The following is a 25,577-nucleotide window of genomic DNA, read 5'->3' on the forward strand; positions in this document are numbered from 1 at the left end:
TATTGCCATTTATAACATATAAGTTTGCTTCACTTGAAATTTTGCCATTAAAGGGGGACTCAGTATAAATCTAATTGAAATAACTCGGCAAATTTAGCAAAGGTTCCATATATCAAATTTCATTCCATCTAGAGTGGAGTTTTTACTTTTTATCATTCTTCCCTGATCAAATCGACTCATCAAATTTCATGAAATTCATCCAGCTAGAATAGTATTATTATTTTGTGTCCTTTCAACTAATTTTGCCTGATTTACAGACTACTTTTCAACTAAAAGTAGTCTGTAAACCAAAATTAGGGTGACTTAGGAGATTTAGTGAAGATCCTAAATATCTGATTTAGTTCACTAAATCAGATATTTAGTGAACTAATTGCGCCTAAAGTACTTTCAGGACTGTGGTAAAGGTGGTATAAGTTCTCATCACTTGCCTTAGTATCCCATAATGCAAAGCACATCTCCTTGGACATGTATAATGCTATGCATTGAGGAAAGGGACCCCTCCCATAATGCATAGCATTATACATGTCTGCAAGGAGATGTGCTTTGCATTATTGGGATATTAAGGCAAGTGATGTGAAGTCATACCACCTTTGCCACGAGTTATCCCAGTTCTGAAAGATACTTCAGGTGCAAACTTTGTTTGCTTACACTTGGATAATGGATTAATCCAAGTACAGGTATCCCTTGATAAACACAATCAATTAATCCCTCGATGTTACCGTGTATATCAAAATCGCGTTAATCAAATATAATAATCAATGGTAAAAAATTACAATTCGTCCATGATCAATTACTATATTAATAATTCGTTTCATATGGTACTCTTTTAGGACAGATAAAAAAATGAATGCAAAGTAAATGTTTAATAAATGCTTGTACCTATATTAGTTACTGCAATTTTTATAAAAAAAAGTTATCAAGAGTCGTTTGAACAGTTTTAGTTTTTTCCCTATCAGCATAAATTCTATGATAACAAGCAAAATGACTCTCTAGACCTCGGCAAACAAGCATTCTTCAACTTGCTGCTTAAGCGATTCTAAACTGCTAAATATTCCGTCCAGTTCTTTGATTGTTATCTCCTTTGGAACCTCATTTTCACATTCCATTTGTTCGTTGTCTTCATATGCGTGTTGTTGTTCAATTTCAAGAAGATCACTGTCACTGAAATCTTTTGAATTTGAACCCAATAATTCTTTAACATCTTCTGCATCAATACCATCAAAATCAAGGTCTTCACCAATTGCAACAATTTCTTCAACTATGTTGTTTACAGGATTTTGAAAACCACATAAGTCATCAGCGCATTCTGGCAAAAGGTTTTTACAAACAGCTTTCATGCAACTAGAAGACACTTGCCTTCTAGCTCCCACGAGTCATAAATGTTTTCAATTGTGTGTTTAATGTTAAAATTTTTCCAAAATTCTTGGAGCGTAATCGCATTTTCTCCTCTTGTTTCTACTGGCTTTGAGAATGCCTTTTTAAGAAAATAGTCTTTGAAAGTTGCAATGACTCACACTTCCATGGGTTGTAGCAATGATGTCGTATTTGGTGGAAAAAATAAAACTTTCACATTCTCACATAGATCATTAAGAGAATTTGCATGACCAGGTGCGTTAGCTAAACGCAAAAGAGCTTTGAAACCTAAGTAACTGGCTGGCTGTGTGGGAGGAATGACATCATCATGCTCACGACTTTCTTTCTCTCGGCCAGAAAACACTCCTCGAGGTTTGCATGTATTTGCGTGATAAATTTAAAAGCGTGTTAATTAAAACTCTTGCCGCATATATAAAGGGATTGTCGCAAATTGATTAACTCCGTTAAGCAAGGGATACCTGTATATAATTTCTTGGTATCTTTAATTTATAATATAACTAAGTGAAAAACTTTCAACAATTTCCATAACTTTGATATATCACCTGTGTTTAGACTTACTTTTTAAAACTTGTCTAATGACATAATTAATGTATTTGTTTTCTCTTTTGTCATAGTATGGTTGCAGCATTGCTGGCCAATGTAGGATTCAGACCGTTTGGATATTTTACAGTATTGGCATATTGCAGCTTTTCATTAGGTTTTTTCTTAGTAAGTATAAATTATATTCATCATTCAAAATTAATATTAAGAATATATATATATGTGTGTGTGTGTAACTTATATGTTTTTTATTTTATTATTATCATTTTTTTTATATATACATAACTTATACTGTAACTCATTGGTTGCAATTTTTGGGAGATGAAAACTTTTGCTTAAACTGGTTCCATACAAAAAATACCTTCTAAAGCAGTGCTCTTCAGCCTTTTAATGCTTAGTGCCCACTTTTGTAACTTTCGTGAGGGTAAAAGTTCCTTACCGCCCACTAATATTTAAATTGGAAAAAAAAAAGTTACTCACCCTACATAAAACAACAAAATTAATTGAAATCACTTTTGCTCTCTTCGTCATATTTAAGTTCTAATAGTTCTTCTTGATATGTTATATCAGCCTCAGCAGCATTTGCAGTAAAAGGATTTACCGTCCAGTCATACACCTTCAAGTTTAAAGTATCACTAAATCATTTTTCCGTATCCAATTTAAGTTCATTGAGGTGATTACTGAACCTTTCAATCTCCTCTGAAGTTACATCATCTTTTATTGATGACAATTCCAGACTGATGAAATTCCCTCTTTAAAAGATGTGGGAATTTTGGAAAATATCAAGTTTTTCGATAAATAATGACACCTTTTTGCAACTGTTAAATGTTATATTGGCTCCTTCAAGCTTCAAATTAATTTTATTAAATTTCTTAAAAATGCCTGCCAAATGAAATGCATCATGCTTTATTGTTTTTAATTGTTGAAAGAGATCATCCTCATTTTCAACCATACCACGTGAGATTAGCTCTGCTAACGCATTCCTGGATGCTGACAATGTCAAGTTCTTTCCTAATATCCTCGGTTTTAATATGATATTGCCATTGATGTCATCTGTTCATGCCTCTAATCTTTCTCGGGACTCTCATATCTGCAGTCTCTAGTCTTTGGTCAAGTGTTTCACTTCTGACCCAGCTCTCAGATCCATAAGTTAAAACTGGTTTGAACACTGTCTTGTATACAGCTAATTTAGTGTTCCGACTAATTTCTCTCTTATTCCATATGAATTTATTCAGTTGACTTCCCACCATTCCAGCTTTGCTAATTCTGTTGTCTATTTCCATATTTAATTTACCATCTTCACTAAAAATCGTGCCTAAGTAGCTGAAATGTTTTACTTGTTCCACAGGTTCTCCATTCACAACGAAGTTGACATTTTCAATGATTCTGCCTATTTTCATTGTCTTTTTCTTTTTGTTGCTAACCTTCATACCATATCTATTACAACAACTATTCAATTTAGTCAGAGAATCTTGCAGACTTGTAGCGGATTAATTTAGAAGTATAACATCATCCCCATAAAGCAAAGAGCTGACATTAACATCTCAAATTTTCATATCATGTTTAATACCACTTTCCTTCATAATGTGATCCATATAGATAATGAATAACAGAGGAGATAATGTACTTCCTTGTCTCACACCAGATTTAACATTAAACCATCATCCTGTACTTCCTTCACTTCTAACTGCTGACTTACAACTCAAATAACGACTAAGTATTGCTTGATATAAAGCCCCATTTAAACCATATAACTGCAGCGTATTGAATAGCTTCTCTCTCTTGGCACCTTGTCATATGCCTTTTCCAAATCGACAAAACTTAAATACGGATCTTTGTTATATTCCCATGCTTTCTCGACTATTTGTCGCAAAGTGAAGATCTGAACCTGACAACCTCTATTTGGCCTGAATCCAGCGTGTTCTTCACCAAGCTTTTCTTCCACAATTCTTCTCAACCGTTTCTCAAGTATACTTGCATATATCTTGCCAGGAACACTCAGTAGGGAAATACCTCTAATTCTCACATTCAGTTTTATTTCCCTTTTTATATATGAGTACTATGAGAGCTCTACTCCGATTATCGGGAATTCGTCCCTCTGTCCAGGCTTTCTGAACTGTACAGTGCAGCCACTGTAAGACTTTTATACCACCATGCTTCAGCATTTCTGGTCAAATATCATCTACTCCTGCTGCCTTTCCACATTTCAAGCCTTTGATGGCTTTTTCTACTTCAAGTATGGATATGTATTCCTGACTACATGCCTGGTCAGTGTTTTTTATCACTGTGCTGTCATCACTGCTTGTTTCATTTAGCAGTTTTTCAAAGTAATTACTCCATACTTCAAGGATATCTTTTTCTCCTGTTTTCATGTCACCTTTATCATCTCTAACTCTTTTACAGCACTCTTTCCTCCATTCCTAAGCTTCTTCAACAACCTCCAGAATATTTTGCCACCTTCTTGATATTTATTTTCTATATTCTTGCCAAAGTCCTCCCATGACTTTTGTTTAGCTAGTTTTACACAGTGTTTAGCATTCTTGCATTTGTCTCTATATTCTCTAAGAGCACAAGCTGACTTATTTGACAGGAACTTTTGATATGCTTTCTTCTTTTCCTTCACTGCCTCTTTAACTTCCTGTGTCCACCAGGGAGTTCTGATTTTTTTATCCTTGCAGACAACCTCACCACATGCCTCTCTGGCAGAATCAATCAATGTTTTCTTCAGAGTTTGCCACTGAATCTCCAAGGTTTGATTCCTGTTCTCAAACTCTTTCATTTTTTTTTTCAATAATCTTTCTGTATTTTAGTCTACAGTTCACATCTGAGAGCTGCTCAACTTTTATTCGCTTTAAAACTTTCTTACATGTTATTCTTTTCAATATGAAATTCAATTTTATCCTGCTCAAGACTAAATAGTGATCACTTCCAATTTCAAATCCTCTGTACACTCTGTTGTCCAGCACCAGGGAGAAAACATCACTATCAACAATAACATAGTCAACGAGACTTTTCTTATTAATAGCCTCTTCTCTCCATGTGAATTTGTGCACATTTTTATGTTGGAACATGGTATTAGTAATAACCAGTCCATGTCCTGAGCAGAAATCCAACAGATATTTGCCATTATTATTAGCTTTACTCTTTTCTCGAAATATTCCCAAAATATTTTTGTATGTCTCACAATCATTTCCTACTCTGCTATTTAGATCCCCAACAAGGATCAACTTTTCCTTTTTCATTGTGTCAGTTGCTTTTTCTAAAGCATCAAAAAATTCCTCCACTTATACCTTAATAGAACCTTCTGTGGGACCATAGGCACAAATAATTCTCGTTGTCCAGTTCCCCATTCTCATATTTTCCCACATTACTGTACTTGAGACTGCCTGCCATTCAAGAAGATTAGCCTCGTATTTTGTGTTGAATATTATGGCTACTCCTTCTTTTCCTTGATTGTCATTGCCTGAATATAACATTTTGTATTTATTGCTCAGAAAGATCTCACCAGTTTTGGTCTTTTTTGTTTCAGTCACTCCTATTATGTCGATCTGGTACTTATCTAATTCCTCAGCTAGCTCCATTTCTTTGCCATTCAGGCTTCTTACGTTGATAGTACCGATCTTTAACTCTGGTAATGTTGAGTTGGGGTTTGTTTTCAGATTTGTTCCAGTAGCTGACTTTTCGCTGTTTGCCATGGTTCCCTGGTGAAAACAACGGGAGCCTTGTTTAACCGGGCGACGCCCCAGCCGGCATGAAATTTTGTCATGTTGTACCATCATTTTTTATTTTGGTTTAACAAATAAGAATACAATTTGGTTGGCTAAATCCCAAATTGCCAGCCCATCCTCGTTCGTTCAGTATCCAAGTAGATACCCAACAGGGTGCACCACGAGAAGTTGAGGATTGGACATTAGGTCAGAAGGCTGGTCGGTTCTCCGCATTCCTTTAAAGGCTATGTGGAAGCCTCCTCTCAGTTATACAGCCTTGACCCTTAAGCACCCCACTTTTATCTTATTTATAAATTATTATTATTATTATACTTCATGATGAATTGAAGGCATGTACTCAAATGTTTTCCTACAAGATGCTGCCTATGTAGCACACATTGAATACACATTGAATTTCACAGCAGTAAATATTGATAATCCTTCATCATCATCATCAAACTCCTGAGATGTACCCTTAAGGGAGTGAACAGGATATGAGAGTGCTACATGAAAAATTTACATCATTACTAACTTCCTATCTGCAATTTACCTCCAAATCAATCTATTACCTGTCATTCCAACATTATCAGATCTTATATTTTTATCTTCTAAGACTATTTACTGTATCAATCCACCTATATCTTGGTCTTCCTCTGGGTCTTTTTGGTGCCAACCTGGCAAGGAACACTTGCTTTTGCTAATCTTTCCTCACCATTCTGTTTAAGTGTCCACCTGAGATTAGCTCTGCTAACACATTCCTGGATGCTGACAATGTCAAGTTCTTTCCTAATATCCTCATTTTTAATATGATATTGCCATTGATGCCATCTGTTCATGCCCCTAAACTTTCTCAGGACTCTCGTATCTGCGGTCTCTATTCTTTGGTCAAGTGTTTTACTTCTAACCCAGCTCTCAGATCCATAAGTTAAAATTGGTCTGAGCACTGTCTTGTATACAGCTAATTTAGTGTTTTGATTAATTTCTCTCTTATTCCATATAAATTTATTCAGTTGACTTCCCACCATACCAGATTTGTTGATTCTGTTGTTTATTTCCATATTTAATTTGCCATCTTCACCAAAAATCATGCCTAAGTAGCTGAAATGTTTTACGTGTTCTCGTAGGTTCTTCATTCACAATGCAGTTGATATTCTCAATGCCTATTTTCATTGCTTTGTCTTGTTATTGCTGAGCTTTATACCATATCTATTACAATAGTTATTCAATTTAGTCAGAGAATCTTGCAGACTAGTAATGGATTTATTTAGAAGTATGACATCATCTGCATAAAACAACGAGCTGACATTAACATCTCCAATTTTAATATTAGGTTTAATACCACTTTCCTTCATAAGGTGATCCATATAGATAATGAATAACAGAGGGGATAACGTACATCCTTGTCTGACACCAGATTTAACATTAAACTGTCTTCTTGTACTTCCTTCAATTCTAACTGCTGACTTACAACTAAAATAAGGACTAAGTATTGCTTGATTAATTCCCCACTGATACCATACAACTGGAGTGTTTTGAATAGCTTCTCTCTTGGCATATTGTCATGTGCCTTTTCCAGATCTACGAAACTTAAATACAGATCTTGGTTATATTCCCATTTATTTCTCAATAATTTGTCATAAAGTGAAAATCTGATCCTTACAGCTGCTGTTTGGACTGAATCCAGCATGTTCTTCACCAAGCTTTTCTTCTACAATATTTCTCAACCGTTTCTCAAGTACATGGCATAAATCTTATCAGTAGAGAAATACCTATGTGATTCTCACATTAAGTTTTATTTCCCTTTTTATATATGGGTACTATGAGCTCTACTACAATTATTGTGAATTTTTCCCTCTGTCCAGGCCTTCTGAACTATGCAGTGCAGCCACTGTAAGACTTTTATACCACCATACTTCAACATTTCTGGTCGAATATCATCTACTCCTGTAGCCTTTGATGGCTTTTTCTACTTCAAGTATGGATATGTATTTCTGACTGTATGGCTGTTGAGTGTTTTTTTACCACTGTGCTATCACTGCTTGTTTCATTTAGCAATTTTTCGAAGTAATTACTCCGTACTGAAAGTATATCTTTTTCTCCTGTTTTCATGTCACCTTTATCATCTCTTACTCCTTTTACAGGCAATATTTTCTCCATTTCTAAGCTTCTTCAACAACCTGCAGAATATTTTGCCACCTTTTTGATATTTATTTTCTATGTTCTTACCAAAGTCTTCCCATGACTTTTGTTTAGCTAGTTTTACACAGTGTTTAGCTTTCTTACATCATTTGTCTCTGTATTCACTGAAAGCACAAGCTGACTTATTTGCCAGAAACTTTTGATATGCTTTCTTCTTCTTCTCCTTCATTGCCTTTTTAACTTCCTGTGTTCACCATGGAGTTCTGGTTTTTCTAACCTTGCAGACAAACCTTTCCATATACCTCTCTGTCTGAATCAATCAATATTTTCTTCAAGGCTTGCCACTGAATCTCCAAGGTTTGGTTCCTGTTCTCAAACTCTTTCATTTTTTCTTGAATAGCATTTGTGTATTTTAGTCTACGGTTCACATCTAAGAGCTGCTCAACTTTTATTCGCTTTTAAATTTTCTTACATGTTCTTCTTTTCGATATGAAATTCTATTTTATCCTGCTCAAGACTAAATGGTGATCACTTCCAATTTCAAATTCTTTGTACGCTAGTGTCCTGCACCCATTAGCAAACATCACTATCAACAATATCAATGAGACTTTTCTTATTCCTTGTCTCTTCTTTCCATGTAAATGTGTGTACATTTTTATGTTGGAACATGGTGTTAGTAATATCCAACCATGTCCTGAGCAGAAATCCTGCAGGTATTTTGCCATTATTATTAGCTTAGCTCTTTTCTCCAGATTTTCCCAAAATATTTTTGTATGTCTGACAATTATTATTTGCTCTGCTATTTAGATCTCTAACAAGGACCAATTTTTCATTGTGTCAGTTGCTTTTTCTAAAGCCTCAAAACAAAATATTCCTCTACTTCTACCTTAGTAGAACCTTCTGTGGGACCATAGGTACAAATAAGTCTCTCGTTGTCCAGTTTCTCTTTTTCTGATATTTGTCCTCATCGCTCTACTTGAGATTGCCTGCCATTCAAGAAGATTAGCCTCATATTTAGTGTTGAATACTATGGCTACTACTTCTTTTCCTTGATTGTTATTGCCTGAATATAACATTTTGTATTTATTGCTCAGAAAGATCTCACCAGTTTTGTTTGTTTGTTTCAGTCACCCTTATTATGTCGATTTAGTACTTATCCAATTCCTCAGCTAGCTCCATTTCTCTGCAATTCAGGATTCTTATGTTGATAGTACTGATCTTAAATTATGGTGATGTTGAGTTGGGGTGGTGTGGTTTACGATTTTTTCCAGTACCTGACTTTTCGCTTTTCACCCTGGTTCCTTGGCAAAAACAATGGCGGTCTTAAAAGACTTATTTCGGTAATTACACCGCATTTTTTATTATTCAGTTATACAATATACTGAAATAATAGTTCCCGACAAGTTTTGTAAATCGTAGGATTTACATCTTCAGGGGTAAAAAGTATAACTTAAAGTTTAAACAAGAGAAATTAATAAATACAAATCATAACCATCTGGCTATTCATAAACTCAAATAACAGAATGCAGATATAAAACGTTATTGGTGTTGAACAATACTGGACAATGTCACGTGTTCTTGTTCTCGTTCATACAGTCCGAGCTCAGATTGAGGTAGATTTTTTATTACAGCTGACCACACTTGATGGAGAATTAAACCTTGATTTTTATTGCATTGGGTTGGGTTTTTCAGCATATTAGCAGCTTCTTTAAATTTTCTTATGTAGCTGTTGTTTTCTATGTATGACATCATTGTTTTTTGTCAGAGTACATCGTGTCCAGTGAAAGTATGGAAAGCATGACCCGTTTTTTGTTCTCTTTTGTATTGTACGTCTTTTTGGTGTTCAGCCATGCGTATTTCTTCAGATCTTGCTGTCTGTCCTACATAGCAAATCCGACAAGAGCAATGGATTTTTGTAGACTCCTGGTTTTTTAAAAGGATGTTGAGGTGGTTTTGGTGGATCTAGGAATCTTGAGATTTTTTCCATAGAAAGGAAGGCTACTTTTACATTGTGTTTGTTCATTAATTTGGCTAACTTGTCTGTAACATTTTTGATATAAGAAAGCGAGATTGCATTTTCATACCCGTTCTGTTGGAGAATTTGTGTTAAGTATTTTAGTTCTTCATATTTTTCCTGTGTGCTGGAGATACTGTTTGCTCTGTCTCGAAGGGTTTTAATTAAGCTTATTTTTTGTGAAGGATGGTGGTGTGAGGCTGCATTTAGAAATCTTCCTGTGTTTGTCGGCTTCCTATATACTGAGAAGGAGAATTTATTTTCTTCATTAACTTCAGCTATCAGCTAACGCCTTTTTATTCCCGTATGCGGGAGTAGGCGAGGCCATTTAGCCCTATCTAATTTTTTGGAGACTGAGTGGGCAGTTCAATCTCCACTGGTACCAATCGGAGATAGATGGCCCAAGGCTATCACTAATTAAGCGGTACACAGTGAAGAGAGACGGCTAAAATGTGCCGCCATCTCGTGGTCCCTAACCTTAACACAATATATTTAATGTCTGAAAATAATGTGGGTTCTACGGTCGATTTTCTTGAGTTTACGGGACGAAAAACCCGAGTTTCCGGGAGGAAAAACCCGCTTGCCCGTGCCAGAGATCGACTAACTCGGGAACCGGTCGAAAAAAGGCTTGGAAAAATTTCCTCTAGTCGGCGACTAGATTTGAACCACCAAACCCTTTCTTCGTGCGGTCAAGCGCTGTAGAGTGCAAACGCCACTTCTACTGAGCTACACAGGCCTACATTCTTCATTAACTTCTAATAGAATATCTAGAAAAGGAAGTTTTCTATTTTCTTCTTGTTCTAAAGTGAATTTTATGGTGTTGTGCAAATTGTTCAGATAATCTTTAAAATTGATAAGTTCATCTGTTGTTCTATTCCATATGATGAAAATATCGTCTACATAGCGTAGCCATATTTTTGTTTTTTTATGGTAATTCTTTAGAGCATTGTTTTCAAATTTTTCCATAAAATAAATAGGTTTGCTAATACCGGTGATAATGATGAACCCATGGCCAGTCCTTCTTTTTGTTCCCAGATTCTGTCTTGATAGGTGAAAAAAAGTATTGTTTATACAATGTTTAAAAAGATCTAAGATGTCCGGAGGGAAGATGTCTTCTAGGAGATTCAAAATTTCTTGTCTCGGGACGTTTGTAAACAAGCTGATAATGTCTAGACTTGCTAAGATGTCTGTTGGATCAATATGTATATCTTTCACTTTTTCTATGAAATGTGCACTGTTTTTTATGAAGGAAGATGTTTTTCCTATATGATGTGAGATCATGTTGGTGAGGTATTTTGCCAAGTTGGAAGTCGGTGAATCTCTTCCATCTACTATTGGTCTTAAAGGTATATCTGTCTTGTGGATATTTGGAACGCCATAGATTCTTGGTATCAAAGGATGTTTTGATTGTAAGTATTTTTTAAGTTCTTCCGTCCAGAGAGGCACTTGGACCACCATTCCGTCCAGAATGGCGGTCTTGTTTAACCGGGGCATCGTCCCAGCCGGCATGAAATTCTGACATGTTGATAATCCTTTTGTATCTGTAATAAGATTTAAAGTAAATAGCATTTCTTTTTGCAATATATTTTTGCATCAAGGCACCGTACATATGCTATCAATAAAGCATTATTATATGCAATGGTAGACTTGTCCTTCTGCTTTGAAAATTATGAGTTTTGGAGAATAGCTGTAAGTTTATTTTCAACATTAACTGCCATTTTGTCAGTGCATCACCTTACTGTCATATCGTTAAGGACAATGCTTTTATAACTTCAGTTTGATCCTGATGCATTATCATTGAGATAAATTCTTTGTCAAAGTTTCTCCATTGTTATCGCTTTTAAGACTTTTTGTTATTATTTGTGATGTATGATAAGCTGCAGTTAATCCATCTTCGTTCTTTGCATTTTGTTTCATGAGTGATGCAATTATTGTAGAACGATTTTGAAATCTTTCATACAGTTCTTGAAAATATTCAGTAGGCTTACCTTTATCTTTTGAATGCTTTGTAGCAAGATGTTCTCTCAGTCAACTTGGTTTCATTGCATTTCGCTAGAAAATGTCTTGTGGCACAGTAAACATTGGAAACTATTTGTAATAGATTCTTTGAAACCCATCTTCAGATACTCTGGTAAATAGCCACGAGCATGTTTCTTTTTTTTTTTTCTTTTTTTTTTTTGAGACATGATTTCAATATTTGTTGCACAAATTATTCAAATCACAACACAATAATAATAATAATAATAATAATAATAATACTAAAAAAAAAAAATCATAAATCTCATTGATGGCAATACTAAGCATTAGCAATATACGTTTCAGCTGAGTCACAGAAGCTGTGCGCACCGGTGAACCAGTAGCGTGGCACAAAGAATAAAATCATTTTGTAACAATCTTGTACGGTATGATTTGCCATTTCTCACAAATTTTAGTTTGTATATTTTAGATGTTTTTAATTATAGCATGTAATTATTCTGCCACCCACTTGAAAGCTTACATCGCCCTCTAGTGGGCAGTACCGCTCAACCACTTATGAGCATTAGATGAATTATTTACTCCTTCATTCATTTATCAACCATGAGTCTAACCTACCAAGCTCTTATTTACCCACATTTCATGGTTTATATTAATAAACCATGACATTGTAGTTTTGCTCCTGTTTGCACTATTCTGGCTTTTGAGCTTCACATATGAAGACTAAACAGAAAAATTTTTATTTTTCATTTTGATATTCAGTATTTCGAATCAAGAGATGAAAAATTTCACCTCTCTGAAATTCCTCACAAGTGTCTAAAAGGACATCTTTTATTTATAAAATTAAGATAAAAAGTGAATAATTATAACTTTTTTGAAGAACCTGCTTCATAAACATAGAAATCTCTATATTTATGTTGATGCTGATGCTCCTTAAATTATTAAGGAATTAATGATATATTTTTTTAAAAATTAGCATTTACATACTTAGGCACGATTTTTAATGAAGATGGTAAATTAAATATAGAAATAGACAACAGAATCAGCAAAGCTGGTATGGTAGGAAGTCAATTGAATAAATTCATATGGAATAAGAGAGAAATTAGTTGGAACACTAAATTAGCTGTATACAAGACAGTGTTCAAACCAGTTTTAACTTATGGATCTGAGAGCTGGGTCAGAAGTAAAACACTTGACCAAAGACTAGAGACCACAGATATGAGAGTCCTGAGAAAGATTAGAGGTGTGAACAGATGGCATCAATGGCAATATCATATTAAAAACGAGGATATTAGGAAAGAACTTGACATTGTCAACATCCAGGAATGCGTTAGCAGAGCTAATCTCAGGTGGTATGGTCACTTAAATAGAATGGGCAAGGAAAGATTAGCAAAACAAGTGTTCTCTGCCAGGTTGGCAGCAAAACGACCCAGAGGAAGACCAAGATATAGGTGGATTGATACGGTACAAAGTGCCTTAGACGATAGAAATATAAGATCTGATAATGTTGGAGTCTTGACAAGTAACAGACTGATTTGGAGGAAAATTGTAGATAGGATGTTAGTAATGATGTAATTTTTTTTCATGTAGTACTATCATATCCTGTACACCCCTTGAGGGTACATGGCAGGAATTTGATGATGATGATGATGATTTACATAAAAATCATATTTTTTTAGTAATGTAAATTTAATAAAATGAGATTAGTATTCTGAATAGAACTTTGGGTCCTAAAATCTTATTCCCGTATTTCCCTTACATGTTAGGCCCATTGGCCTGTCATGGTCAAACTTGGTTTCTTTGAAACATAATTAATTAATACTGTGGTAGGACAGTTAATCCTATCTGTGTAGTGTTATGGGTGTCAGTTGCATCACCTGACTTCTTCTGACTGGTTTGTCTTTCTGCAGGATAAGAAAACAGTTTCCAGGAGAGAAATATTTGCTAACTTGCTTTCAATTTAAATGTCTTAATAAAGGTTTTTCATATTCTGGATGGCATTTAAACTCTGGTGTTTTCAGCCAAAGAGCATCGCAAAGCTGACTGAGCTATAAAGGCTCTTCTTAAAATTCCATAATTTTTTTTTTTTTTTCCTACATTCAAATTTCCATATTTGCATTTATTCATATTGAAGTTTTCTGAAAAGAAAAAAAAAACATTAAACTGGAATGAAAATAAATAACTTACTAACTAAATTAAATATATACAAGCTGTTGTTTTGCCAGCTCAAACTAGCATTATCAAAGCTAAAGGTATTTTAAAGAAACTGTACTACTATACAACTCCCAGTTTAAAGCACAAAGTTCTTGGAAGCAATGAACTTCTACCAAACTTGGTTCACTACAATATAACGGATGGTGTGATCCTACACAAATTTTGGCACACCATCATATTTCCCATTGTTCAGTAAACACAGAAGATCACTTGGTTCACTATTCCCACTGTTGCTTTTATACACATAATTCTTGTTCTCAAGCTCATTTCACTTTCACTGACTGTGCACCTTTAGCACTTTCGATAATGTTGGCAAAATGTCAGCATGTTTAGTTAGTAAATTATTTAATTTAGTTGTAATTTATTTCTTTTGATTCCAGCTCCACATAATTTTTGTTCCAGCAAACTTCAGCATGAGTAAAATTATTGAAATTTTTCATCTGTGAGTGTTTTTGAGTTATTATTTAAAAAGAATAAGAGAAGAAAACTTACCAAAACAAATATTAGAAGCAAAAATGCCAAAAACAAATTACCTAGAGCATGAAGGCACAAAGCCACAATCTGAAATGGGCCAGATTTCAACTGTTTCCTACAAAACATCCAAAAATTATTTTTTAATAAAATTAATAGAAATAGGGGATATTATAAATCCATCCTTATTTCATAGCTGAATATATTGAAACAGAGAACATTTTGAAAAAACTATAGACCAGAGAGCTTATGAGTATACAGCCCTCTGCATTACAGTTGCTTTTTATTGTACTCTTAAAAAAAGACAAGTTCTGCCCAGAAGCCCTTATATTTGCCTTTTATTAGTGCATTTGAAAGAAACATGAAAAAACATTTTTGGTTTCATTCGCCTGGTCAGTGGTTCTCATAAACTCTTTAATCTATATTTTTTGAAATGTTCTACATTTCAAAAAATTTGAATAATGGTATTATTTGAACATCAGGGTTTTCAGACCGAACTTCGGACTCCAAGCCTCTGACCTTTCCTGTCATTGTAGCCACACCATCAGTACATAAACTTATGCAATTTTTCCATGAAATTTTGTTTGTATCAAAGTATTCATTGATCACTTTAAAGATTTCCTTCCCAGTTGTTTGTTTCTGAAGTTCTTTGCAGAATAAATAATGCTCTTTCAACCCTTTCTCATCAGGAATTCGAACAACTGCAATTAGCTGATAACAGTTGCTAACATCTATTGATTCATCAACCTGTAAGGAAAATTTCTTAACTTCACAAATTTTCTGCATTAGTGTTCCTTCTATGCTAACTGACATGTCTTCAATGCTGATCATATTATTTCAAAGCAGTACTTTTTCAATTTCTTTTACTTCATCGATTCCAAGCATAGTTTTGCCAATTTCCACACAAGCTGGTAAAATGAGTGATTCGGCAATTGTGTGAGGCTTCTTGGCTTTAGCTATCAATCTCGCAACTTTGTAACTTGCTTCTAGAGCTCCATTAGATACCGTTGTGGCTGATCTCATGAAAGAACTTTGCATTTGAATTTGAGTTTGCAGACGTTTAAAATAGTTAAAATCCTTATCTATTCTATGCACGAAGGATGCTTGGTAGAAAGGTATCGATGTAGTTTACTTGGCACCATGGCTTCATTTGACAACTTTTCCAGGCATATGAGACATTGAGGCACAGAAGAATTATCAGAGCACACGAAACCAAATTTCAGATAATCCTCTTTGAGCGAGCACTTTGCAAGAGTATATCATCCATGTTGAAAGTTTATTTTTCACTTGGTTAGAGTATAATAAATTTAGTTTAATCCTTTATCCAAGTGTGAGCAAACAAAGTCTGGCCCTTCCCTTAATGCATAACATTAGACATATCTGCAAGGAGATGTGTTTTGCATTATGGGAGATACTGAGTAAGGAGTGTTGGTATCTTGCTCCACCTTTGCAAGGAGTGCCCTGGTGTTGTACCACCTTACCCCAGTCTTGAAGATACTTTCAGGCGCAAACTTTATTTGCTCACACTTGGATAAAGGATTAAACTAAATTTATTATACTCTAACCAAGTGAAAAATAAACTTTCAACATCTTTCTCTAAATCCAGAGTAATTTATTAAAAAAGGGTGGCACACCATTTGGCAACTCCTATAGGTAGAAATGACCTGCTAATGCTTCTGCCTGGTATCTCCACTTGGGCCTGGCTCCCACTGAAGAGACCTCAATAAAGGTCGAAACTAGTCTGGGTTGTGGCCCTTCCCTTAATGCATAACATTAGACATATCCGCAAGGAGATGTGTTTTGCATTATGGGAGATACTGAGTAAGGAGTGTTGGTAGCTTGCTCCACCTTTGCAAGGAGTGCCCTGGTGTTGTACCACCTTACCCCAGTCCTGAAGATACTTTCAGGTGCAAACTTTGTTTGCTCACACTTTGATAAAGGATTAAACTAAATTTATTATTAGTATATCATCCAGGTGGTGACATTGCAGGAATGGAAGAACCAACAGCTTATACTGGAATTGTGATGAATGAAGTAGAGGTAACTAGTCTATTACATACAAGAATATTAAATACAAGATTGGATAGATGAAAATGGGATACTGTATCGGGGACAGCATGGTTTTGTAAAGGGTAGGTCACGCCTCAGTAACTTGCTCACGTATTATAACACAGTGATGGCTGAACTGGATAAGGGTAATGGGTTTACAGTGATTCTACTGGACCTTGCTAAGGCCTTTGACAGGATACCACATGGAATTCTAATCAGTAAATTGCAGCATATGGGGATGGATATAGGGTTGGTGAGATGGATAGGAGGGTGGTTGACGGAGAGATATCAGGGAGTGGTTTATTCAGGAGTAAGTCCACAAGACGGCCTGTGACTAATGGTGTGCCACAAGGATCTGTTCTTGGACCACTGCTGTTTAATTTGTTCATTATTGATATAGGAAAGGATCTGAAAGGAAAGGAACAGTTCATTTGTTTGTGGATGATGCAAAGTTGGGTAGGGCAATAGTGAATGCAGATGATGTCAAAATTTTGCAGGATGATTTGGATAGATTGGATGTCAATTTAATGTGGCAAAATACATTTGGGTGAAAAGATTAGCAGCAGTTTACTACATTGGTGGAACTGTACTCCAGGAAATTGATGAGGCACGAGATTTAGGAGTGTTGGCAGATAAGGAGTTGAAGTTTAGGGGGCACATTGCAAAAGTGGCCAAATCAGCTCATCAAATCACTTGGTTGCTGAAAAATACGTTGACAAGCAGGTTATTGTTCCTCTATATCGAGCCTTGACCCCATCTCGACTACTGTGCCCAGATTTGGTCACCTAGATTTCTTCTTGATGGGGAGGAGGTTGAGAGGATCCAGAGGCAAGTTACCAAGATGATAGCAGGTCTGTGGAATGAATCTTATGAGAACAGGTTGAGGATTTGTGGGTTGCAAAAATTGGTTGATAGGCAGAGGAGGGGAGATATGATTGAGACATTCAAATTACTGAAGGGTTTCTATAAAATTAATTCAGAAGATATTTTGGAGAACAGGGCTGGTTATGGGAGGACTAGGGAACATCCATGGAAACTGGGCAAAAGTGTGGTTAGTAAAGGTGTTAGAGCTGGGTTCTTTACTTTTAGAGTGGTGAATGAGTGGAATGGGCTGCCAGAGTCTGTGGTGGATGCTGTGACAGTGAATTGAGTTTAAGGCTAGGTATAATAGATACTGTATGAATGTCAAATAGTTGTGATGAATGTGATTTGGGGCCTCCCTCGATGAGTCTAATGACTCCCTGGAGTTGCCCGTAATAATAATAATAATATAGTCTATGACTATGTTGCACCTTAAACTTTTTCTTTGGTTCACTTTCTTGGGCTTGCGAATTTGATGGATTTTCTGATTTTTTTAAATATTTGTCCATTATTGTGGGTAACTGAAAATTAAATTTAATAGAATTAAAATATATGCAAAGAAACAAGCCATTGAATAGAAAGATATAAATCACATGAAACTAAAAATACTACGTTATAATCGATGATATCAAATAGGTGTGACTAGGGCATCCGGAACACGCAAAACTGTGTTAGGAAAATGCCTATTAATGACAGAAAGTCTATGTTTACCAAGCTTAAGCTATACAAATTGCACATTAATCATTTTGTAACTCATAATGTCAGCGTCCATTGTCCAAAAAATATCTGATACCTTTTGATCCCGAAGAAAATACATTACGAAAAAATGGTTAACTATAAGAAAAAAATGACTCGCCAGTGTTTATGTTATCATGTGAAGGTACTTCTTTCTTGTGTGACCGTTATTGCTTCGGCTAAAATGAATGTTATAGATCGACGGTGACAGGAAAAAAACATCTTTGTCAGCAAATAATAACAATTCGACTTATGTTCCACAAACTATCACATTTGTTAAAACACAAATTCAGAAAGAGATGCAATAAGACATTCCCACTAAACACTGAACATCCACTTGAACGCATTTGTTACAAAAATGAACATTCTTGAAACACTCAGCTGGTACTCTCACAACACAACAGACGAGTTGGAACTGAAGCAGAGTAATGATCTTCTGAGTCGTAGATGCAAAATGTGAGGGAGGGAAGAATGGCGCCTGTGACATTCTGGGAGGTCGCCTTCACACGTGCGTAGCTAGAAAAGAGCAATAAAGCGAAAAGGGAACCACTTGGCAGCCTAGCCCTCCGGTACCATCACCCCATAATCAGGACTTTGTGGTTAAATTTTTCACTGCACTTCCAGTCCTTTTGCGCACGTCGGTTGGGAAGCACTGATTTAAGCAGTCCAAAATAGAAATTTTTTTCCAAATGTCAGTTACTGTTAATGATTCATTTTCTAGTTTATCCAATATAAATTGAAAAGTGTGCTTAACATAATATTTTTTAAATGTAGCAATTATGCCTTGAACTAATGGCTGTATAATGCTTGTTGCATTGTGTGGAAAAGACACTACCTGCACATTTGGATGTTCTAAATGTGGATAAATTGGTACATTGTCAATGATTAATAAAACTTTAAAATCGAGAGCTTTTTTTTTGCTTCATATATGTTTCCACTTCTGGTACAAAGCAATTATTGAACCGTTCAGTAAATACAGCAGTTGTTACCTAGGCCTTTGTATTAGCCAACCAATGTACTGGCAGCTGTTTTAGATCTTTGCCTTTTAGAACACGTGGTCTTAGAAATCGATTTACTAGGAGGGTTTCAACATTTGATCTTCTGATCCATTGCTACAAAGTAACAACGTTACTCGATCTTTGCTTGCTTTTTTCTCATACTTTGCAATGTAAGTTCGACTAGGCATTTTCTTCCAAAACAATCCTATTTCGTTAGTGTTAAACACTTGATCGGGACAATATCCACCATCTTCAATAATTTTGGCTAACTTCTCTTGAAAATTTTTGACTGCTAATTCATCTGCTGCTGCAATCTCGCCTGTAATCTTCACGTTATGAAGTGCATCCCTTTTTAAAAACCCAGTTAACCATCCTTTGCTAGCCGAAAATTCTTTATCAGTCTGGAAAACAAAATAGACAGCTCCAATTGCTTCATCTGTTCATAAAACCGAAAAGCTTTTTGTTCAATTAAATAACCACTTATAGGAATTCTTCTTTGAGTTAATTCTTCAATCCAAATTACGAGCGCTTGTTCCGTGTTTTCTAATAAAGCATGTCTTGAGTACAATGAAAATTTGGCACTTAGTTTTTGCCAGAAATAACAGATTTTCTTATTGCGACTTCATTCTTTTTAATTGCTCTTATCGCCTAAATTAAAATGTTTACCAATCGCCGTAGATCCCTCTCCTTTTGTTAAGCGATCTAAAATTGCAATTTTCATTTTCAAAGAAATTGCTTTTCTGTGGTGCCTTTTTTTCTTTATTGGACCAAATTAAATCTTAAAAATAACAATTAGCAAAATTTAGACTTTCGATAAAAAGACAAACAGTTACTCACATGCAAAATTAAACTTCACAAACACTCACTGCTTACACGTTATCACATTACGCCAGAATGTGCTGCAACTGTTCATTATGTACAACAGCAATGAACGAATTGGTCAACAACATGCAAAATCACGTGCTTTATAGGTAAAATTTTCAAACTGTCATACAAGCAAAATAGTTACCATTTTAAAAACTACACAATGATCATAAAAGAGAAGTTAATTTTCCGCCATGCAATAATAAACAACTCATCCCACAATACAGATTTATTACCCCAGGGTTTTCCCAAACCGTGTTCCATGAGAAGTTCTCCTGGGATCTGTCATTTTAGTTTTCTAAGCATTTTTCACGAATAAATATGTTATAGTGGAAACATTCTGAGGAGAATAATATTCGTGAATATGTCAAAGCTCAGACTCGGAACGTCTAAATAACATCTGTATAGCAAATGTTAGGGACCAAGCCATGTATTTTTAAATGTGGAAGTATTCGTGAATTATCGTTAATTTTCACACATTGAAACCTTTCAGCATTCGAGAAAGGGAATACCGCTGTTTATGACCGGTCATAAAAATTTGAGAAGTTTGGGAAACACTGGATTTCTCTATTATCGGAATGGATTCTCCTTCTGTTGACATATGCAGAAGTGTCAAAAGGTCTCGTATCTGTGGGCGTACTTCGAAGTTAAGCACCGAATAACTTCAAATCCTCATAAAAAGAGACCCGAGTGTATATAATTTATAGTCTAACCAAGTGGAAAAAAACTTCCAACATCTTTCTCTAATCCAGAGTAATTTAATAATAAGGTGTGACACCTTTTGGCAACTCGTATAGGTAAACATGACTTCTGCGTTGCTTCAACCTTGGTATCACCTCTGGGTAGTGGCCCTTCCCATAATACATAGCATTATACAGGTCTGCAAGATGTGCTTTGCATTATGGGATACTAAGCAAGTGATGTGAAGCTTTGTCCACCTTTGTTATGAGTTGCCCCAGTCCTGAAGATACATCGGGTGCAACCTTTGCTTACACTTGGATAAAGGATTAAACTAAATATATATTAAACTCTAACATACTATATTCTGTCAAAAGCCTTAGCAAATTCAAAAGTATCATGATGTATTCATTCCCCTTGTCTAGTTCAATAGTAACATTTATAGAATGTGAACAAGTTGCTAAAACATGACCTTCCCTCAGTAAACCCATGTTGTTCATTGCAATGTAGAGATTCACTGTCAACCCATTTCTGAATGCAAGCCCTAACCAATTTTTCCATAATCTTCACCATTACTCCTGAGATTCTAATTGATCGATAGTTGGATACATCGGTCTTTGCACCACCCTTCTGCAATGGAATTACCATACATTCCTGTGGAATCTTCCCTGTTCTGAGGCTCATATTAAACAGATTGGTCAAAGGAATAGCCAGTTCAGCTGAACACTCTTTCAGCACACATGCTGTGATATCCCATCAGTCCCCATTGCTGAATTCTTATTCAATTTGTGCAACAGTTTTAATACCTCATCCTCACATACCTGCGTTTCTTCATCCAGTGAAGAGGTTGCAATGAGCTCAACATTGCGTACCCCCAGGTTGATAGCTTTGAACAAAATGTGCACTTATTAGCTGAACAACCTCTTCTGCATCTGAACCCTCATGCCACATGGATTTATTATTATCATTATTATTACTTAACGTCTCTAGGAGTCCAAAGACTCATCGAGGGAGGGCACCTACTCTACAACTCTCTGTCTTCACCACTCCACCATCTGCAACTACTTTCATCATCTACACCAATGCCATCTACTGTCAACCACCATCCCTAGTATTTTCACAGATAATCACCAATATCCATGCCTACGGTGGGATTCAAACCCACAGCCTTTTGGCTGGAGAACGGATACGCTAACCGCTCGGCCAACCAGGCTGACTATTTAGAAGAGTTATTCTTTCATATTCATTCTTTCTTTTACTTGCAGCATATCGATAAAATTCTTGTGGGTTGTTTTTAGCATGCAGAGCCATTTTCTTTTCATACTCAGAGTTTGCTTTCCGTATACAGTTGTGACTATTCTAGCCTACTGCTTTTAACGTTCTTTTCAACTTAATAAGATTGCACATTTTTCTCCTATGCTATTTATTCTTCGAACTCACATTCGGATATCGCATCATTTAAGTATTGTTTAAATGCTACCGATCCCATTCCACTGAACTCAGTATATTCGTTAGTTGGTCATAATTTCCTGCTTTGTGGTTTAGCATGTAGCCTTTCCTGAGTAAAACATTCATAAACTTAATCACTTCTCAAGTGAGTACAGCATGATTAATGTCACCAACTGGAAGCAGAATAGTTATGTCTTTGACTGTAACGCCCTCTGACACCATAATGAAATCTAACACTCTTTGACTTCGAGTTCCTTCTGTCACATGCTGCTTGAGGAGGTTGTCCTGCAACAGCCCAATAAATGCATTTTCATTCTTCTCAGGAGATTCTACTACTACCTAATCAATATTTGGATAATTAAAGTCTCCCATTATGATTACTCTTTTTGCACTCCTTTTTTCTATTTAGTGATGTATTTCATCATCACTAGCAACCGATCCACCATGTCTGTAACATCACCCCACTACGTAATTGATCTTGTTATATTCCACCTCACACCAGATGGCTTCAACTCACTGCCACATGAAATGTTGTTAATAGTAGTAGTAGTGATAGTACTACAATCATAGGTCTTAACTCTAACTGGATTCAAATCATCTGATATCATTAGCAGCACGCCCACTCCTCTCTATCCTTCCTAAAAATACTGTACCCTTGACACTCGATACCAGTTAGTAGGTCTGATTCTGATAGCCAAGTCTCACTAATACCTACAATCTGAGGTCGCAACATATTGACTAAGGCAACAAACTCTTCCCGTTTGTTTCTGATACTCCTAGCATTCGTGTACAGACATAATAATCTACCTGTTTCAAGTTACAGTGCTAGTTTTAAACTTAAAGTTAGGATAAGCTCTCAAAGATCTTATGATTCCGAAATGATAAAAAGACAAGCAAGAAAGAAACTGTATGTTTTAAGTTAATTACAGAAGCATCATCACTAAAAATTCAAAATATATTGTGTGATGAAGGTGAGCCACCAATCACATAAATAATGTTGATGGGTCTGAAGCAGATGAACACTAACCCAAAATCATTCTCTCCTCATTAACATTTCCATGACAAAGCCCATTCCTGTCATTAGCACAGTTATATAACATTGTCGCTCTTATGCTCACACCATTCCTCCCTTTCTAATTGTTTCCTTGACTCTGTGTTAGGTCTCATACTAGTTATTAGTTTTTCTAGACCCCTGATACCAAACACATTCAGGTGTAGGCTGTCCCTCTTATACAAATGCAGTCTTCCCTCAAACTCAGTCCACACATCGAAAAACTCGGATCCATTCCTTCTACACAGCCTACTCATCAAATTGTTTGCCATCATAGCATGCACTTGTTCATTTTTTGGTCACAAGAGAATATCTAATCACAGCTGACTGAGTTAACAGGAGACTGGGCTATTAGATTTTAAAGTGAAACAATGGATACTTTTGTAATTCAAATACAAAGTTACATAACTTATTTATTATTTAATTATAATAATAATAATTACAAAAAATAAAAAATTATGAATATCTAATCACAATTACCTCACATAACTTTGAGGCCGGCATGCAGTCAGAGCAGCTATGATTTGGATTATGTAAATTTTCACAAGTTTTGGGAATCGATAAACAAATTTATGGTATTTACTCAAATATAACTCACCCTCGCTTATATCTTGCACCTCTGATTTTACTTTACGAAAAAAGAAATAAAAAATTTTGCATATACCTCGCACACGAAAAAAAGTTTAAAACTTTAAGGAATAGTTAGTGAATATTATTAATGCAGTTTCAGATATTTTGGAATTCAGTTGAAGAGAATCAGCATTTCACTCAACAATTGTCGGCTTGTCTTTGTCACTGAGTCCCACGATCTTTTGTTACATAGCTCCCGTTTCACACTCCGCTTTCACTTCTCATTTGTGAAGGATTGTAAATTACTGGTAATTTTGCTATATATGGAAAAAACATGCAAGTTACAGTGCTGGTTTAAAACTCAGTTATGATAAACTCTCAAAGATCTTATGATTCCAAAATGATAAAAAGACAAGAAGAATGAAACTGTATGTTTTAAGTTATTACAGAAGCATTGTCATTAAAGATTCAAAATATATCGTGTGATGAAGGTGAGCCGCCGATCACGTAAATAATGTTGATAATTACAGTTTAAATGTATTCATTTTATAACTTTTTTAAATAACGAAAAACCTGTCGTAAGATCATAATTAAAAGAAACACACGTATTAACCACAGGGAAAATTATTTAATTGTAAATATTTCATCCTAAGTATCTTAGGACATCATCAGTACAGTAGTTTAAACAATAATAGGAATAACATACAGTTAGGGCACATGATTACAATAGAAAAAGAAGTAAAAAAAAAAACTAATAATAATTATTTAACACAATTTTGTATGACAATTTCCCATATTTTAGGAATAGTAAGAACGTCGTTGCGGTTTAAATTTGGTCTGTGTAGTAGGGCTTCAGAACTTTCTTTGTATAAATGTTCATGTTTATATAAAGAACTATGTAAAAGCTTAGACTTTTCTCAATGGATCCTATGGCTTGGATTTTCAATTCCATGTTGAGAGAGGCCAGATTTCTGCAGTTTAAAAAGACGAATATGGTCTTGATGTTCCGAGATGAATTTCTGAACAGACCTACCTGTCTGTCCAAAATAAGACAATTTGCATGGGCATGGAATCTCATAAACGCCTGGCAACATCAAAGGTGAGAGTTTGTCCTTAGGAGAAGGTAACAAGTTGTAAATTTGGTTGATAGGTTTGTTAGTAGTGGCAAAATTGTATTTCTTCATAATTTTAGAAAGACGTTCAGAGATGCCTTTGACGTAAGGTATGGGAATCGTATGGATTTTTTCCTGTCTGGTTTGATGTATGGAAAAGTGACTGATGATTTTTTGAGTTGTTTTAGGATTATATCCATTTAGGATGGTTGTATTTTTGATTACTTCTAATTCTTGGTTTAAAGATTCTTCAGAGGAACAGAATTTGTTTGCTCTGGAAACTGATGATTTAATAATGCCAGATTTCTGAGATGGATGACGAGTGGAAGAATTGTGAATGTAGTGACCTGAGAATGTAGGCTTGCGAAAGACAGACGTGGCGATTTAACCGTCTTCTTTTCTTTGGATGTGTAAATCCAAAAAGGAGATACCCTGTGGAGATTATTTTTCTAATGTAAAGTTGATGCGATGATGAAGAAGGTTAATTTTATCTAGAAACAGTTGTAATTCATGTTCGGGATGATCCCAGACTGCAAATAAGTTGTTGACATATCTTAACCAAAATTTTGGTTAAGATATGTTTAAGATATGAAATCTGGGTTCAAAAGTGAATATTTTTTCCTCAAGGTGCTCTAGAAACAGGTTTGCTAGGTTTGGTGATTACAACTGTTTCTAGATAAAATTAACCTTCTTCATCATCGCATCAACTTTACGTTAGAAAAAGAATCTCCACAGGGTATCTCCTTTTTGGATTTACACATCCAAAGAAAAAAAGAC

At 35.4% G+C, this 25,577-nt stretch overlaps 1 protein-coding gene across 2 annotated transcripts in view; it reads left to right on the forward strand.

Moving 5' to 3' along the window:
• Yif1 (Yip1d-interacting factor 1) overlaps positions 1–25,577 on the forward strand; it is a 167,968-nt gene that overhangs the window by 133,529 nt on the left and 8,862 nt on the right. For both annotated transcript variants that reach the window (XM_090395821.1, XM_090395820.1), the window contains one exon: positions 1,989–2,082. In XM_090395821.1, coding sequence (XP_090251947.1) covers positions 1,989–2,082 — 94 coding nt within the window. The remainder of the gene's footprint in view (positions 1–1,988; positions 2,083–25,577) is intronic.

The sequence above is a fragment of the Typopeltis vanoorti genome, chromosome 7 (genome assembly GCF_054136105.1).
Source record: "Typopeltis vanoorti isolate ZY-2024b chromosome 7, IOZ_Tvanoo_1.0, whole genome shotgun sequence".
In the NCBI taxonomy this organism is placed as follows: domain Eukaryota; kingdom Metazoa; phylum Arthropoda; class Arachnida; order Uropygi; family Thelyphonidae; genus Typopeltis; species Typopeltis vanoorti.